Genomic DNA, 13,343 nt, shown 5'->3' on the forward strand with positions numbered 1-13,343 from the left:
CAATTTTTAATAACAACTTTTTTGTCGTTTAGCTAGGTCTGTAATTTTGTTGCAAAGGAAATGTTATTTTTCTAAATGAAATGACTTAAAGAGATAAAACCATACGATAAAAATAAAAATGATTATTTTAATTAATTTTTTATTAAAAGAATTGCAGTTGTTTAGTGATGTACCTCAACTCTACCAAACTTGCAAATTCGAGTTGGTTGGTCGATCACACTCATGACTCATCATTATTTTACCATTTTCGTTAAATATCAATTCACACACCTCTTCTTTCTATACTGCCATAGGTGTCTATATAATAAGTGCAATCGGAGATTCCAAAGCCAACTCCACTCCTTTCTGCAGCTTTTCCGGTGAATCGGAGGAGAAGATATGGGACTAGTCAAGGCTGCAATTGGTGATGGTGTTTTGACTTTCTTATGGGTGATCTGTGCTTCCTCCCTTGGTGCTGCTACTTCCGTTATAGCTAAAACCATCGGCGTCAAAGGAATGGCTACAATCTTAATCACCATCTCCCTCGTCTTCATCCTATTGTTCATCTTCGGTATGATCGGCGATGCCTTAGGTGGCGCTAGTTTTAATCCTACTGGTACTGCTGCCTTTTACGCCGTCGGCCTCGGCGGCGATTCTCTCATCTCCGCCGCAGTTCGATTTCCTGCTCAGGTATATACAAATTACAACTAATTGCAAATTTGCAATACGTAAATAGGGATGCAAATTATACAGAGATTTAATTAATGCATAAACCAGTCCAAATTAGTTAAGTTTTGAGATTAGATTCGTTTCGTGTACGTTCATTTAAACTTTTTCCTTCTGGATCCCCAAAAGGTACGGTTGAGGTCATTCAGTTCAGCTGAATTTCGAACTCCAAATTGACGATGAATGCTTTAAAATCTATGGAAAATTCTTGCAGGCTGTTGGTGCTGTTGGTGGTGCTCTTGCGATTCTGGAATTCATGCCGCGGGAATATAAACATATGTTAGGAGGACCTTCTCTAAAAGTCGACATGCATACGGGCGCCATTGTTGAAGGCATGTTGACCTTCACGAGCACCATTGCCGTCCTCTACGTTATCCTTAGAGGACCTAACAGCGTGCTTATGAAGAACGCGATGCTTTCCACCTCCATTGTTACACTTGTTGTTGTAGGTGGAGGCTATACAGGTCCTTCAATGAATCCTGCCAATGTAACCTTCATTAACTTTTCTCTACTTCCTTTTAAGCTATAAATTTTGCTTTATGCCAACCGGGTAATAGTGCAGTCCGGATAAGATGTCTGAGTGCTGACTAACCGGGTAATATTGCGGTCTGAATGAAATGTCTGAGTGCTGACCGAGTACGAGACTCTTTCCTTCGTACCAGTCAATAGATTACCCTTCAAAAGAGTCTGAAAGAGAAATAGTTCAAGTCTAGCAGATGTTTGAGTCCAACACTCCTCCTCCAACGGAGGCTAGGCAGGCACAAAGTATACAAGAAACAAAGGTTTTAGCAACGACTTTTGTCGTCGCTAATTGCCATAGACGGTTTATAAGAGACGACATGTCGTTGCAATAGCTTCTTGCTGAAACATTTCATCGTAAAAAACATGTTGCTGAAACTCACTACTCTTGGTAGACCTTGATTCTGATATCATTTGAGAATATGTAGTAACATTAAAGTAATCTGATAAGGTTCTACATATTCTCACAGTATTTTTTGGATGTCAAAATGTATGGTAAACAATCTCATTTCTTACCAAGCAAAAGACAGTCTGTAATTAGTAAACAACCCCTAACTCTGCAATGATTGTTTGTTGTTTTCTTATAGGCGTTCGGATGGGCGTACGTAAACAATCGACACAATACATGGGAGCAGTTTTACGTTTACTGGATTGCTCCGTTCATGGGGGCAATATCGGCCGGATGGGCTTTTCGTATTGTCTTTCCACCACCTTCGAAGCAGAAATCCGCCTGAAAACACGGCGATCCGGTCACCAGAAAAGTACTTCTGCCCTGTGTACCCCCTAATAGCATATTATTGATCAAGAACAAACTTGTGAAGTTGACAATGCTTACTTTAATGTAATCTATTTAACTGCTACCACTCTTTTGTCTTGTGTTGATGCTTGTTTGATTAGGGAAATCAAGAAATACGATCCTAACAGAATTCATAAATGCTTAAAATACAACAAAATTCAGCATCAATTTCATCAAAAATATGCTCATGGTGTTTGAGATTGCTTATTTGAAATAATTTATGCTTTGCTACAAAAACACTTATCAACTTATTATAAGTCGAAAGGGTTTAGCTTTTTTAAAAACTCTTTATTACCTGTTTGGCACCGCTATAAGTTGTTTATCCAAACACTCAAAAGTACTTATTACCAGTGTCACACCAAAATACGTCAATAAATTGTTTTTATAAACAATCTGAACACCCAGTTATTAGGTGGATAATTGTTTTCGCGACCCCAACTTGAGTGTGAGCTGTAATACAACTTGGCCACGCCCCCTGAAAACCTTGGATTTTCATGGTCATGTTTTTTTACCTATATTTCTTAATATAAATATTATTATAAAAAATTATTTAATAAAAGAATAAAAATGTATTTAACAGAAAATAGGATAAAATAGCCAAAAAAAATTGTACGAACAATTTAATATAATAATAACTAGATGAAAACAAGGTAATTAATATAATTTTTTGAAATAATAAAAATAAGAGTAAATTACGGATTTAGTCCCTGTGGTATGTTGTTGATTTGATCCTCATACTTTATTTATTAATAGAATATTTGGTGGTATGAATTTTTTTGTTGGATTTGGTCCTTCACCATAACAATCGTTTATCGAATCCATTAAAATCGAAGGCAAAATAGTCTTTTTACCCTTTTTCCTTATTTTAACTTTTTTCATGAACATTTTTTAAATCAAGGGCCGAAATGTGTACATTAAAACATGAACAGTGAAACACAAACATCTTTGATCTTTTCTAGATTCATTTGAGAAGTTATATATAACCATAGATTCATTTGAGAAGTTGATAAGTGATCATAGCCTTTCATCTTGTCAAGATTTGCAGCTTGACTGTAAAACACCGGATAATTTCTTGCATGGTATGCTGAAAGATAGATGGATAGTTTGTAACATTTACAAATAGATGACAAAATAAGTGCATATGTGAACCCGCATCATTCATATAAAAATTATTTAACTGATTCACATGTGAATCCATGTGATTCATATATGAACCAATTAACTGATTCACATATGAACTGCAGATTCACATATGCACCTTGCCGTCTATTTGTAAAAATTACGAAACTACTTCTCTATTTTTTTGTTTGAACAGTCAAAACCGCAAATCTTGACCAGACAAAGTCGCAACCTTTGACCAGTCAAATACACAATTTTTGACCAATCTTGATCGTATGAACGGCTAGGATCACTGTTTTACTTCTCAAATACTTACTATATATATATATATATATATATATATATGAGAGAGGGAGAGAGAGAGAGAGAGAGAGAGAGAGATAAGGTGAGAAACGTAAGAAGTGATCTTCACCCTTGAATGCATATTAAGATGAGATGCGTAAGATCAATCCCGTGTCAAATGCAATTCATTAGTGGGTTTGAGATCAAAGGTGATCAAGCGTCCAAATCATTTCTAAAGCTTCTCATATTAACTCTCATTCTCACACAATTCTTCGCCTATATATATATATACACACACACACACACTATAAGAGTACTCGAGCAATGCAGCGAGACACATCTCGATTTTAATGTTCTATTTTATTATTTGTCTCTGTCAATGTTATAATACGATTTTATGTGTTTTTAATAAAGCAATAATGATTTTATTTTTGAATAAAATATAAATTTGAAAATATCATAAAAATTTGAAAAAAATATATATCAATGTTAATATCAAATCAACTATTTAAAAGTTATCATTTTTTATGTAATTTCTTTAATTTATTTTTTTATTATAATTTAATCGAAGTTTAATAATAAAATAATTTATTTTTGATTTAATATTACAAATTTTATAAAAATATTAATTAAATATTTTGTTTGAATTTAATGATTATCCTAATTATATTTTAATTTTTTATATTTAAAAAGAGATGTTTATCATGTATTTGATTATGTTTATCTGTATTTAGTTACACGAATTCAGATATGGAGCTTTAATAAGTTGTACTTACGCACAATCTATTTGCAAGCTTGAGTTTTAAGTAATATGCATTAATAAACAGTACTTTATGCATAAAAAGTGGTTTTTAAGAGTTTTTGTCAAATGCTTTAAAATATAGTATGGATATATAGATAGATAGAGAGAGGGGGGGGGAGACTTGTGATCATATGAAACTCAAACCAATCTATTTTCGTGAAACCCATGACACCACCTAAATAAAACTAAACTTTTACAGCAAAAATATTGTGAAGGTTCAAAGTTTTTTATCTTCACAATATATTGGTTTGAAGTTCCAAGTGTTAGTTTGTGGTTACGAAAATAGACTACTCTCATGTCCCTATAGATAAATAAATATATATATAGGAAAAAATGTTAAAATAAAGAAGAATAACAAATTGCCATTTTGCCCTTGGACTTAACAGAAGTAATAAACAGCCCGTTTGGTCTATGCTTTAAGGACCAATTCCAATAGAAAGTGCATACCATAAGGTCTTCTACGTAATAAATAAAGCATGAGAACCCATTTTGTAAAAATGTGCATATCACAGGGACCAAATCCGTAATTTACCCTAATAATAATATTAAGAAAAAAGTTGCTTTGTGTATTTTGTCCAAATCACGTAAAGGCGTGGCGTGCGAGCCTTTGCTGCGGTTAGACTCAAAATGCTCGCGTAGTTAACAGGTTATAAAATAGGTGCTGTGAATTTTTGTACTCTCGAACAAATTCTCCGATTGGAAAAGGAGTTTCTAGAGAGAGAAACGCGACGGCATTGTTGTTCTCGGATCAAATCTTGATTTCATATGGTTGTAAATTTGATTCGGTGTCGGTTCGTGTGGTGACGACTAGTTTTTCTTGAGGAAATCGGTCGATCTGAGATTTGATCGATTGATTTGAATCGGAAAGCGTGTGTATTTTTCAAATCGAGAAGAGCTGGAGTCTGTACAGGAGAATTCTCATCAGTCCGTGAAGCCTCCTTCAGCTGCCGCAGCAGGGAACGGTCAGATCCGGTATCGATCTCCTTCGGCCGCTGAGCTCCTAGAAGGTCAAGTCTTCTCCACGCCACCGTTGGCGGATCAACTCGACAAAATGCTGAAACGCAATCGTCAACAGCCGTACAACGAGTCCCTCTCCGATAAAATCCATCGCTACCGCGGGGTTGTTTTGGTCATTTCGATCCCTCTCCTCCTCGTCTCCTTTGTTTTGTTTCTGATGCCTTCCACGCGTTCTCCCAACGATGCTGTTTTGCCTACGAACCGCAAGTTTACGCCGAATTACGTGCTGCAGACGGATCGGTCATCGAATAGCTATGCCGTGATTTTTGATGCAGGTAGTTCGGGGAGTAGAGTTCATGTCTTCTGTTTCGATCAGAATTTGGATCTTCTACACATTGGCAAAGAGCTTGAGCTTTTTGAGCAGGTACTTAAAGGCCCCATTTTTTGTCGAGTTTTTGCATAGTCATATACGGTAATTTTATTTCTTAGACGCACAATTATTTCAGATTTATCAACCAATACGCTTGGTCAGTATTAATAAACTATAGTCTCGTTTAGAAATCGAAATAGATAATATCGTAACAGTGAACAAAGAGAGATGGCGTGGAAAGAACAGAAAATAGGACCGGCTAGCTGCTTCTTTTTACTGTTAGAAATCTTTGCTTGGAATCCACTTAAAGTCGTTTTTCACTTTCAGATTGAAGTATTTCGATGGTACAATCGAAATCTCAATCGGATAAAATTCAGTGACAGAACTTCGAATCTCTGATTGTTATGAAATCTGTGTACCACCCTCTCCAAATCCGCGAAAAAAGACCAATTCGAAAAATTGAAGAAAACGTGAAAAAACTGTCAAAAACGGCAGTTTTTTGCGCACAAAGTCGGGTTTTAAAACCGGGTTTAAAATCTAAAATTCGGATTTCTGATGCATTGTCCACAAAGTCGGCTCTGCCCCTTGGACCCCGCCACCGGGGGCGCTGCCCCCGGACCCCGTCGTTTAGGGGCTTCGCCCCTAAATCAAAATAAACTCAAACAAGTGTGCACTCCGCACCTTCCTTGCTTGTTCGATATTTATCATGATTACATTGGTCAACAAATTAATCCCATTACACTTAAATGATATTAGTGATACTAATCACCAACATTTAGTGCATGCAGTATTTGGCATTAGGCCATTTGATTAACTTACATTGAAGATCAAAAGTACTTTTAATGTTTCGTGTGTTAGTTTCTATGTATGCACGTCTACTAGCTCTATCTTGGACCAAATAAGATGCTCAATTGCTCATAATAGAAAGAAAAAAAAAACTGGGTCATGCTTCTGTGTACTAAACTAATAAGTCTTAGGATCATCAAACGAATAGACCAACTAGATCCAAGGCTAACTAGTTAAACATTGGATGGAGTTTCAACCCCAACAACAAGGAAATATGTTTTGCTTTCTTTCTAGACAATTTTTACAAAATAGGCTTAAGAAATATGCCTGGCATTTTAAGGCAATAAAAATTTGTTTTCGGTTGTTATTGACATTCTAATTTACCTGTTGTATAAAGAGGACTAAGATGAAATTTGATACTTCTATGTTGTAGTTGCAACCAGGTTTGAGTGCATATGCAAACGACCCTAAAGCAGCTGCAGATTCTCTTCTGCCTCTTTTAGTGAAAGCAGAAAAGGTCGTTCCAAAAGATGTGCGCCAAAATACACCCGTCAAAGTTGGGGTTAGTGATTCGTATGACTAATAGAACTTCTGTATTTTGTTAGATTTGTATGCGCATATCCTGAATCATACATCTCTATGCAGGCAACTGCAGGCCTGAGACAGTTGGGAGTTGATGCATCTGAAAGAATTTTGCAAGCTGTAAATATTACTCTTCCGCAAACTTCTTTTCTTACCTTCACGATTTCCTCCTATTCAAAGATTTCCATTTTTTATTAGTTGATTTTAGAATTTACATACATATAGGTGAAAGATTTTCTAAAAGTTAAGAGCAGCCTCAAGTCGAATGATGATTGGGTAACTGTTCTGGATGGAACTCAGGAAGGTGCTTATCAATGGGTAAGCTAGCTACTTCTTACATCCTTGTAAATGTATGTGTTTCTTAGTATAAGTGTTGGTCCAATATCATGTTTGTTCATGCATTCTGAAAATACATGTCAATGACATATTTTGGTTGGGTGCTTTAGACACAGGTTACTGACTAAATAAGTTTTTCCTTATGAAAAAATGTGAAAGAAGCTGCAATGTCAATAGTTGTTTAAGATGCATGTTTTGTGCTTAAGAAAATGGACTGAGGAACATGTTTGTGTGTGTGTGTGTAAACTCTTTTCCTGAGTGAGCATTAGGGTCTTGTTTTTGAGCTCTTATGTGTCTCCAGGATTAACCTGAAACTCCTTTTATATTGGTTTGAAGCACACCACATTCCTTGTCATATCATATTCTTGCTTTGCATAATAAAACCTGTATCATACCTACAGGTGACCATAAATTATCTGTTAAAAAGATTAGGTAAGAAATATTCAGACACTGTTGGGGTAGTTGATCTGGGTGGTGGATCAGTACAAATGGCATATGCTATTTCAGAGGCAGATGCTGCAAAGGCTCCAAGGATATCAAATGGAGAGGATACATATGTGAAGGAAATGTTTCTCATGGGAACTAAATATTACCTTTATGTTCACAGGTTTGCCTCATCCCTCTCTCTCGGTTTGTGTGTGTATATATATGCATGTATATGTATATAGGCAAAGGATCGGGTGAGAAGGAGAGTTAAGGTGAGAAGCGTAAGAAGGGATGTGGACCCTTGATCACCTTTAATCTCAAACCCACCCATGAGTCGTGCTTGATATGGGGATTGATTCGGTGCATCTCATCCTAATGTGTATCCAAGGATGGAGATCCCTTCTTACCCTTCTCACCTTAACTCTCCTTCTCACTGGAACCCAACCCTATGTATATATTTGTATACTTCTTTTGTAGGTGAGAGAAGGTAGAACGGATTTCCCTCACCCCTGTTTGAAAATACGTTTACTTTCTTTATAGCCGACATCAAGAACATAGAACACTATCAGAACACTCTATTTACCATAAACAGAGAACTAAGAGAGAGTAGGCCATCTAACCAGTATCATATGATGCTAGGAAGGCTATAAACTACAATCTACACTGATTCATATCTTCATTGTTTCTATATGGATATCGACTCCCCACACCAGGCGGTCCAGCCCCTAATGTGGAGAAGAAGATTCTTACATATCATTACAATCAAATTGGATTATTGGCTACTTAGTGTCTATTTCCACTGCTTTAGTGTCTTCATTTTGTGGCTGTTTCTGCATTTGTGGTTATATTGATTTGCTCTACTTCTACTTAATTTCCTTTCTTGTATCATCTCACAGTTACTTGCAGTATGGCTTATTAGCAGCTCGAGCTGAGATCCTGGAAGTCACAAAAGATTCCGACAATCCATGCATCTTGGCTGGCTATAATGGTATGCTCAAGTCAGTGTCCTTAGCACTGATGTTGCTTTGCCTTGCATCGTTCTGGTATTTCAGTCTTCTGCATATCTTTTATTAAGCCACCTAGTGGTCCTACAAATGAGGATACTGAGTTCCAAAAATGGTTATGTTCAGTCATTTTATGTGTCTTCTTTATTTTGAGTTGCAAATACTAAATGTATTTCGGAAAATAGTATGATGTGCAACTTTGGTGAGCTGTTATTTGGATTGGAACACCTGTTCCCTAGCCACCTGGATATTAATTCATTATTCATATCTTCTCTTTTAGGGGTTTATAAATATGGAGGAACAGAATACAAAGCTTCATCTCCTCCTTCTGGTTCAAACATGAACAAGTGCAGGGAAGAAGCATTAAAAGCTCTTAAAGTTAATGAATCAACTTGCACCCACATGAAATGCACCTTTGGTGGGGTGTGGAATGGTGGGGGTGGTGATGGACAAAAGAATCTATTTGTGGCTTCATTCTTCTTCGACCGGGCTGCTGAGGTATTACATAATATCCTTAAAAAAGATTTGGAAAATCAGAAAATTTAACCCCCTCTTCAAGGGCTAATTTCAACACATATTAACTAGTGAGATCTATCTCTTCATGTAGGCCGGTTTTGTTGATCCAAGTAAACCTGTAGCCATAGTTCGTCCAGCAGATTTCCAGGAGGCTGCTAAGCGTGCTTGTGAAACCACACTTGAGAATGCCAGGTCTACATATCCTAATGTTAAGAAACCTGATGACAACCTACCATACTTATGTTTGGATCTTGTGTATCAGTACACATTACTTGTAGATGGCTTTGGTAAGTGGTATACCCACATAAGGACCCAACTATGGTGCCTTCTTAACAACCCTCCTTCATTTGCAATGGTAGAATAAAGAAAAGATAAACAATACATACAAAAAGAATATCTAATTGCTTGTGTTGTTATTGAACAGACCTGGATCCATGGCAAGAGATTACACTGGTGAAAAAGATCGAGTACCAAAATGCATTGGTTGAAGCTGCTTGGCCATTGGGCAGTGCAATTGAAGCGGTGTCAGCAGCCGCCTAACTACTACTATTACTACATTTTGGCTCGATCATGCATGTAACCTGGTGAAGTGTGGTGGATATGGATTCAGCCAGCCAGACAGTCGGTAAATCCCTCTTGAGAAAATATTCTTTTCACTATCATTAGCTATTATTTTTTGAGTTCTCGACTCTTGGTAGAAATGAAATTTTGGGTTAATTTTATTGAGACATAAGAAGGATTCATTTAGCTAAAATTGTACGGTGCATTGTATTTTGTTAAAGATTGGTCTAAAGGAATATTTGTGTTCATTTGTTTATGTCTGATAGTCGCCCCCAATGCGATTGTACCACTTTGAACACTTATTTGAACTCTTGTCAATTGAAAACAAATGATTAAAGGAAACTCAAAAACAAAAGACATATGCTGAATGGAAGATGCCTTGTGTATTCCAAGCAGCTGGAGCTAGATCTAAAGACAATTTTCTTTTTGGCACTTTGAGCTTAATGCATAAATGGAAGCCTTTAAGCACAAACAGTTTCTGTGGCAACACATCCAAGTTCGACAGCAAACGAGTTGACAAGTATTATATAACCTTCTGCAGCAGCCTTGCTTGTATCCTTCACCATAAGCACAAGGGGATATGGAATTGATGATACAAGGGCAATTTCTGTTAAAAATTTATTAGACATCAATGCTGATAAAACTTGACGTTAAATATGATACATACTACATATTTTTAGCACATGAACGTTTGTGCATGTCAACTCAAATAGGATTGGAATAACAGCTTGAGTCATATAAACCAAGTAGAGTAGTATGTCTTAACGTTATGGGTTTTTTGTATCATACGACTAAACCAAAAAGGGAATGATAAAAAGACTGAAAATCGACCAAACTAGCCATTTTGAACTAACATCTTCACTTTCTAGTCAACCTTTTTTACAATTTGACCAAACTAGCCAAAATTTCACAAATCAACCAAATATACTTTTTATAAATAAAATATGATTCTTGTGGGTCATTTCATAAGCCACAATGGAGATTTCCCAAGCAAAAAGGATATTTTGCAAGCCGCCGTGTCAATTTTGCAAGCCAACCCTCTTTAATTCAAAGAAAATACATTTTGCAACTTGCAAAAGAGATGCTTATGAAATCTTAGCTATTTTGGTTCAAACATGAAAAAGTTGGCTAAAAAGTAAAAAGATAATATCATCTAAACTCAGTCAATTTCGTTAAAAAGACCAAGTGATCTTTGGCCTAACAATACCAATACAATCTCTACAACCTAACGTGGTAAACGTGAGAATCTTTGCAGATGTGCACGATTTTGTTTGCCATTCAAAAAAGTAATGATAAAATGCCCAAATAAGAAATGCAAGCACCAACCCCGCCAACATGAACCACACCATGCTAATTTCAATTGGACATATACTTCTCTAATCAAACATTATCTAGTTGTTAACTGTCATTAAACCAAATTGAACCCACAAAATCAAATGCAGCAGCATACATTCTACATAAATATTTCAAAAGCCAGGCATAATATGCAGATTGATTGCTTCAACATCTTCAAACAAGACTACTATGCAGTTTTATGATTTCAAAAAGTGACACCTCTTGATTAATGTCGAACAATAATATAACCAAAATGAAGTACAACGACACATCAAACACCCAAATCGCTAGCAATTTTCACATGAACTGAAAAATACAACCACCGTGATCAGGATACCACCGTTCAGTTCCTTCCGAGCGGCAAAGATCTGCAAGAATATGTTTCTTTGAAATCAGATTTCCTTGAAGATGTAAAAATAGATGCATACACCTCCTTATTTGCATGTTGAGGAGCCCGATCGCCCGCCTTGAATCTTTTCCCTTCACTTTTCCCATTAACAACTTTCCCATTTGTTTCAATCTTCCCTGAAACCTTCTCAGCTGCCTTCAAATCAATCCCATGCTTACTCCCGCTTAGCTTAACTCCATCATTAGAAGCACCCATCTCTCCATTCACACCAACACCACCTCCATTCTTTACTTTCTTCACCTTCTTCTCTCTCAACTTCACCTTCTCCATCTCCATCTTCTCTCGTAATGCAATCACCTCTTCTTCGTTCCCATTGATCACGATCTTATCAGATTCTACAAAATCTTTATGGCAAACAAGACAAGAAGAAGATTTAACCTCCTTCAATGCTTTGGCACTTAACACATGCCCACAACTTTTCAAAGCATGAAACCTATACTTGCCATTGAACTCCAACCCTGTAATCGGACATTGAAACTTCACTTCGCCGCCATTAGGAGAATCTGATCCAGGTATTGATGCAAGCTCGACTGCGATCATATCCTTCAAACCCTTTATATGGGAAAAAGCTTTAGGCAATTTCTTCATCAACAATGATTCCACTAAAGCCTGTTTATTGAACAGATTCCCTAAATAATCGACCACGATGGGATGCTTCAGAGGCTCATTCGATAACGCACAATTCATAAATAACGATAATCTCTGCTCGTTTGGATCAACCTTATCGGGCTTTTTTTCAGCATACATGTTGAGGTAACAATCACGAGACTCCGCCCCCGTAGCGCCTCCATCACCACCCCCGCCAGAAAGACGCAACCTAAGGCTGAGCGTCGACAAACTCGTGACTCCAGTTTTTTCAACGGTATCGGAATCTGAAAGAAGACGGCCGTTCAAGGTGAAGAAAGTGGAGGATGCAAGGGTTTGATGAATCGGACTAATCTGGGAAAGAAACGATTGTTTGAGGTGATGGATGGTGAGATTAGGGGTTAGGGTTAGGGCACGAGTTGGGATTTCAAGATCTGGGGCTTGAATGAAGATCTGTGAATTCCGGGGATTGGAATTCATGATGTGATAATCTATATGCAACAAATCCAGAAGAATTTTCAGATTAGAAATCAAGACGAATTTTGGGAACTAACCTGCTCGACTGAAACCCTTCTTCACGTAATCCGATCGCAGTTGTGCTATTAGGCTAACGTTTAAACCGCACCTTATCACCGACTTAAAGAGATAACTTTTCACTTATAGCCCTCACACTATAAATAAATACCAAACTGACCCTAAAATTATATGAAAACTCTATATACATACATTCTTAAGGGGTATATGCTTATAACCTATGAAATTGTGTGAACCTTAAAGAACCAATATATTATGTGTTATTTCATATGATTTTTTTTTTCATTTAAGGCTATAATTTAGAATGTTAGTTGATATATATTTGTTTCATAATGTGAAAGTTTCTGCCATGTATGCAAAACAAAAGTCACATGTAAAAAAAATTCATATTGTAAATCGAATACATAGAAAAACAAATACATTGTAAAACAAATATATGTTGATCAATACATTTTGTATTAAATGTTAGTCTTAGATATAAAAAAAATTATGTAAAACATTATCTTAAAAAAGGGAACAAAATACATCAGTTAAATTACAATTTGTAAATGAATTGGTTTAAGGTTAACAACCTCCTAATCTAATCTTTAAAGAACTAGATTACAATCGGGCGTCATCTCAAACCATCAAAAGGTCAACATTTTTATAGTGCCCCAAAATGCACCTTAAGTTCACTCTACAAGCCAGTCAAACCTTCTTGGTGGCCACGCCACTAGTAC

At 36.5% G+C, this 13,343-nt stretch overlaps 3 protein-coding genes across 4 annotated transcripts; 2 read left to right on the forward strand and 1 right to left on the reverse strand.

Moving 5' to 3' along the window:
• Positions 1 to 285: 285 nt before the first annotated feature.
• On the forward strand, positions 286 to 2,086 carry LOC112521064 (aquaporin SIP1-1-like). The gene is made up of 3 exons (XM_025129700.1): positions 286 to 669; positions 920 to 1,192; positions 1,812 to 2,086. Exons 1-3 carry the CDS (start codon positions 379 to 381, stop codon positions 1,956 to 1,958), a joined length of 711 nt encoding a protein of 236 aa, XP_024985468.1. The 5' UTR covers positions 286 to 378; the 3' UTR covers positions 1,959 to 2,086.
• Positions 2,087 to 4,834: 2,748 nt separating this feature from the next.
• LOC112521063 (apyrase 2-like) lies at positions 4,835 to 10,017 on the forward strand. 2 transcript variants are annotated; one of them, XM_025129697.1, is made up of 9 exons: positions 4,835 to 5,604; positions 6,770 to 6,898; positions 6,982 to 7,038; positions 7,144 to 7,236; positions 7,656 to 7,861; positions 8,577 to 8,668; positions 8,965 to 9,182; positions 9,292 to 9,487; positions 9,625 to 10,017. In XM_025129697.1, the coding sequence occupies exons 1-9, from the start codon at positions 5,275 to 5,277 to the stop codon at positions 9,738 to 9,740; spliced, it is 1,437 nt and encodes a 478-aa protein (XP_024985465.1). In that variant the 5' UTR covers positions 4,835 to 5,274; the 3' UTR covers positions 9,741 to 10,017. The 2 variants fall into 2 exon arrangements, with proteins under 2 accessions (XP_024985465.1, XP_024985466.1); XM_025129698.1 differs by having other exon boundaries at positions 9,292 to 9,392; positions 9,625 to 9,758.
• Positions 10,018 to 11,190: 1,173 nt separating this feature from the next.
• LOC112521966 (protein RTF2 homolog) lies at positions 11,191 to 12,670 on the reverse strand. The gene has a single exon (XM_025130989.1). It carries the CDS (start codon positions 12,568 to 12,570, stop codon positions 11,440 to 11,442), a length of 1,131 nt encoding a protein of 376 aa, XP_024986757.1. The 5' UTR covers positions 12,571 to 12,670; the 3' UTR covers positions 11,191 to 11,439.
• Between the last annotated feature and the right edge of the window lie 673 nt (positions 12,671 to 13,343).

This window comes from Cynara cardunculus, assembly GCF_001531365.2.
Source record: "Cynara cardunculus var. scolymus isolate 2C chromosome LG 11, CcrdV1, whole genome shotgun sequence".
Lineage (NCBI taxonomy): Eukaryota > Viridiplantae > Streptophyta > Magnoliopsida > Asterales > Asteraceae > Cynara > Cynara cardunculus.

What these genes read in the sequence shown, in the direction of transcription:
- LOC112521064 (XM_025129700.1), top strand. Translation starts at nt 379, where the DNA reads ATGGGACTAGTCAAGGCTGCAATTGGTGATGGTGTTTTGACTTTCTTA. An exon ending in CAGTTCGATTTCCTGCTCAG is followed by an intron (nt 670 to 919) that starts GTATATACAAAT and finishes AAATTCTTGCAG; the next exon opens with GCTGTTGGTGCTGTTGGTGG. An exon ending in CTTCAATGAATCCTGCCAAT is followed by an intron (nt 1,193 to 1,811) that starts GTAACCTTCATT and finishes GTTTTCTTATAG; the next exon opens with GCGTTCGGATGGGCGTACGT.
- LOC112521063 (XM_025129697.1), top strand. Translation starts at nt 5,275, where the DNA reads ATGCTGAAACGCAATCGTCAACAGCCGTACAACGAGTCCCTCTCCGAT. An exon ending in CTGAAAGAATTTTGCAAGCT is followed by an intron (nt 7,039 to 7,143) that starts GTAAATATTACT and finishes ACATACATATAG; the next exon opens with GTGAAAGATTTTCTAAAAGT. An exon ending in TATTACCTTTATGTTCACAG is followed by an intron (nt 7,862 to 8,576) that starts GTTTGCCTCATC and finishes ATCATCTCACAG; the next exon opens with TTACTTGCAGTATGGCTTAT.
- LOC112521966 (XM_025130989.1), bottom strand. Translation starts at nt 12,570, where the DNA reads ATGAATTCCAATCCCCGGAATTCACAGATCTTCATTCAAGCCCCAGAT.